The sequence below is a fragment of the Sinohyriopsis cumingii genome, unplaced genomic scaffold (genome assembly GCF_028554795.1).
Source record: "Sinohyriopsis cumingii isolate HCF-2022 unplaced genomic scaffold, ASM2855479v2 utg001196l, whole genome shotgun sequence".
NCBI classification, from domain to species: Eukaryota; Metazoa; Mollusca; class Bivalvia; order Unionida; family Unionidae; genus Sinohyriopsis; species Sinohyriopsis cumingii.
This window is the reverse complement of record NW_028315971.1, coordinates 219349-222500: the sequence shown is the minus strand read 5'-3', so window position 1 is coordinate 222500 and position 3152 is coordinate 219349. Positions and strand designations below refer to the sequence as shown.

Sequence of the window (3152 nt, the reverse complement as noted above, 5' to 3'; positions counted from 1 at the left end):
TAGTTTTCACTGCATATATAAGATCTCCATTGTCTTGGTATAACACATTTTAAGCCACACGTAAAGGTTAGTCTTAAAGCCGTGATGGTACAGTGATTAGAGTGCCTGACTCTCAACCAGAATAGAGCGAGTTCGAGTCCTGACCAGACTAAGCAGGGATGACCGTCATTGTGTGTCCCTAGACATGAAACTTTGCTTTAGTTACCTCGGCACGATATATAGCTTTCCATGTGCTGATGTGCCGTTATGTACGACCCATTCAGTCAATCAGACAATCAGTCAATTGATTAATTAATCAATCCTTAAGTACCAATTATTATGACTAAATTGAAAAAGTATACAGTCGGAACCGAGAGTCCGTTTTCATTCGACTCTCACACAACCAGTTTGCCTTTTGCCAGTTACTCGCTGTCGCCATTAACAATATCGTTTTTAAGTAAGTTTAGAAAATAAAAACAATTAGTCGAAATCAGAAACATACAAGATCCCTTCATCACACTACATTTTCCTCCAAAATTTCAGTTGTGGACAGGGTGCCTTACCTTTTCTGCTGCCTGCCAACCAGCAAGCGTTTACTTTTGACAGTAATAATACCGCTCCGGCGAATCGTACACCAAACGATTTTAAAACCTCATCTTTTGAGATAAACGCTTTCGAGACTACCAGACCAGGTCCGCATATAGTAACGGTGGAATGTCAAATCGCCTTCTGCTACAACAGCACGGATCCAAGATGTTTCGTTAGTACACTCTCAGATTATGTTGTGAGCAGCATTGTGTCCCAATAACTAAATAGAATTAGTGGCTGATAAGATCTTAATGTAATGCTACTACTACTACTACTACTACTACTACTAATGTTATTATTATTATTATTATTATTATTATTATTATTATTTCCGGTAATAGGCTGACTTAGGTGTCAGAGAATTTATTAGTACTACTATAACGACACAATGCTGCTAATTATTATTATTATTATTATTATTATTATTATTATTATTCACAACTGCTATTGTGGAAATTTGTACTGTTCTTTTCTTTATCTTGCAGTTCTCTCTCTCTCTCTCTCTCTCTCTCTCTCTCTCTCTCTCTCTCTCTCTGGCGATCAGAAGGACTTGTTCTGTGTTCTTATTGGTTTGAAAAGTCCCGTTTTGCAGTATGTCTGGTTTCATTACTAACATTTTTTCCCCAGGATGTTTCTGGGTTTGTAGTGTGCTGCGACAACACCAAGCACGATTTCTACATCTGTATTGCATAGCTTTAAAGTTCTCTGGTCAGTTCACGGATATTTGATATTTTAAACGTCAGATAATTTGCTTTCGAGGGTTCATTTTGAGAAGTGATGGTTCGTTTTGCTTAAAAATGGCCAACACTTTCCCCTTAAAATTTTGCAATTTTAACTGGAAAATAAAGGTTCAAAGGAATGTACTCAAAGCCCTTCTGGATTCACCACTGGCTTTCGTTTTTTGATTGTGATCGGTCCCAAATTACCGTGGTACCTGTATTATAATTATTATTATTATTATTATTATTATTATTATTATTATTAGTCTGGAAACACTTGCCAAGGTGTCACAGGAAGGCGTCGCCGTGAGACTACCGACTCAGTGGAAGTACAAACAGTTCAGGCCACCATCGTCATTAAGGACAGTATGTGTGCAAAATTTTATTGTTTCCATTCCAAAACCTCCTTTTTTCTCCTGATATCTGCTTGAAAATGTATTTGTACATTTGACAAAAAATCTTTCAGATGTGTATAACATACATTTTGTTTAAAACTGCATCTAATTGTATAGCACCCGATAATATTGTTCTACTATTGCACTGTAAATTTATTAGATACATACAGTCATACAGTGTACTTACGTAGATCTCTGCAGCTCGTATGTAGGTATGTGTGTGTGTATGTATATAAATATCTATGTATGTATCTATAAATGTACATATGTATGTATGTAGGCTAGCTGGTTTATGACGTCTATAAGCATTTACCCTTTAATGCCTTGCTCCTTTTTATACTCAAGTTTTAATCTTTCTTTTCAGATCCTAAGGAGGATACAACGTGTTTGGAAGGCTCTGTGTTTATTGCAGTTACTACAGTGCTCGCTGTTCTCATTCTAATGGCTTTTGCTTTTGCCGTCTTTTTGTGTGTGCTGTTGGTCACCCGGCGGAAGACACCCAAAGTGTAGTTAACAAGAAACATGTCAAATGTTGGCACGATGACGAATTAATTATTCATATATCGGGAGTTTTAATTTTGTTCAACAAATTTATGAAGTTTACTCAAGAAAATAAATTAAATAAAAAAACGTCCTTTTAATATGCACACACTTTGATTGATTCAAAGTATTTTCAAATATTACTGCCAATTAAAATGTTTATTTTATTGTATCTATAGATTTTACTCGGGTGTGGGTGTGTGGGTACGTGTGTTGGGGTGGTGAAGCTTTTGGAGTACAAATTTAAATGTACCAGCTTTAGACATATCATTTAAACTTCATACATCTAATTGATAGAAAAATGTAAATTATATCTTCATCCAATACAATAAACTTTTAAATATTGTTTGGCGTGAAACTTCTTGTAAACACAGTTATGTATAACTTTCATTTTATGAAGAAAACAAATTGTATGATGTATACAAGATGTTCATGATTTGGTACCATAGTTCCGATTGGCAATAATGAAAAGTCGAAATAATGAGATTTTAAATCAGTATTCCGGCAGCATCCAGATTTGGGTTTTAAAACAAAATGCAGCCATGCTAGTGTGTTGTTGTGATTGGTGGTCATCACCTATAGAATCAGCCACACTATTCATTCATGGCTCTGGAATTGCATACATTATGTATGCATGGCTCAGACATAGAATGCTTTCTGTAGATATTTTTAACATTTCCTTTATTTCGCTCTCAGCGAATGAACACAGCATGAACTATGAATATAAGTAGTGAATAGGGACACTCTAGACACTAGGGGACTTCCATGTTAAAAAGGGTATATCCACTCTGGGGACTATGTAAAATTTAACATAGGAGAAAAAAATATCCACTCTGGGGACTATGTAATTTAACATGGGAGAAAAAAATATCCATTCTAGGGACAAGGGGAATTGAACATGGGAATAGAGTTTGGGCCTGTCTAGGGACAA

General features: G+C 35.6%; 1 protein-coding gene across 2 annotated transcripts in view; it reads left to right on the top strand.

The window, feature by feature from the left end:
* Positions 1-2566, top strand: part of LOC149772722 (uncharacterized) — an 11195-nt gene extending 8629 nt beyond the window's left edge. The window contains exons 6-8 of one of the 2 annotated variants that reach the window (XM_089947440.1): positions 523-739; positions 1553-1652; positions 2046-2566. In XM_089947440.1, the coding sequence (XP_089803566.1) occupies positions 523-739; positions 1553-1652; positions 2046-2191 (463 nt within the window). In that variant the 3' untranslated portion in view covers positions 2192-2566. The remainder of the gene's footprint in view (positions 1-522; positions 740-1552; positions 1653-2045) is intronic. The other variant, XM_089947441.1, reaches the window with a different exon arrangement.
* Positions 2567-3152: the final 586 nt, after the last annotated feature.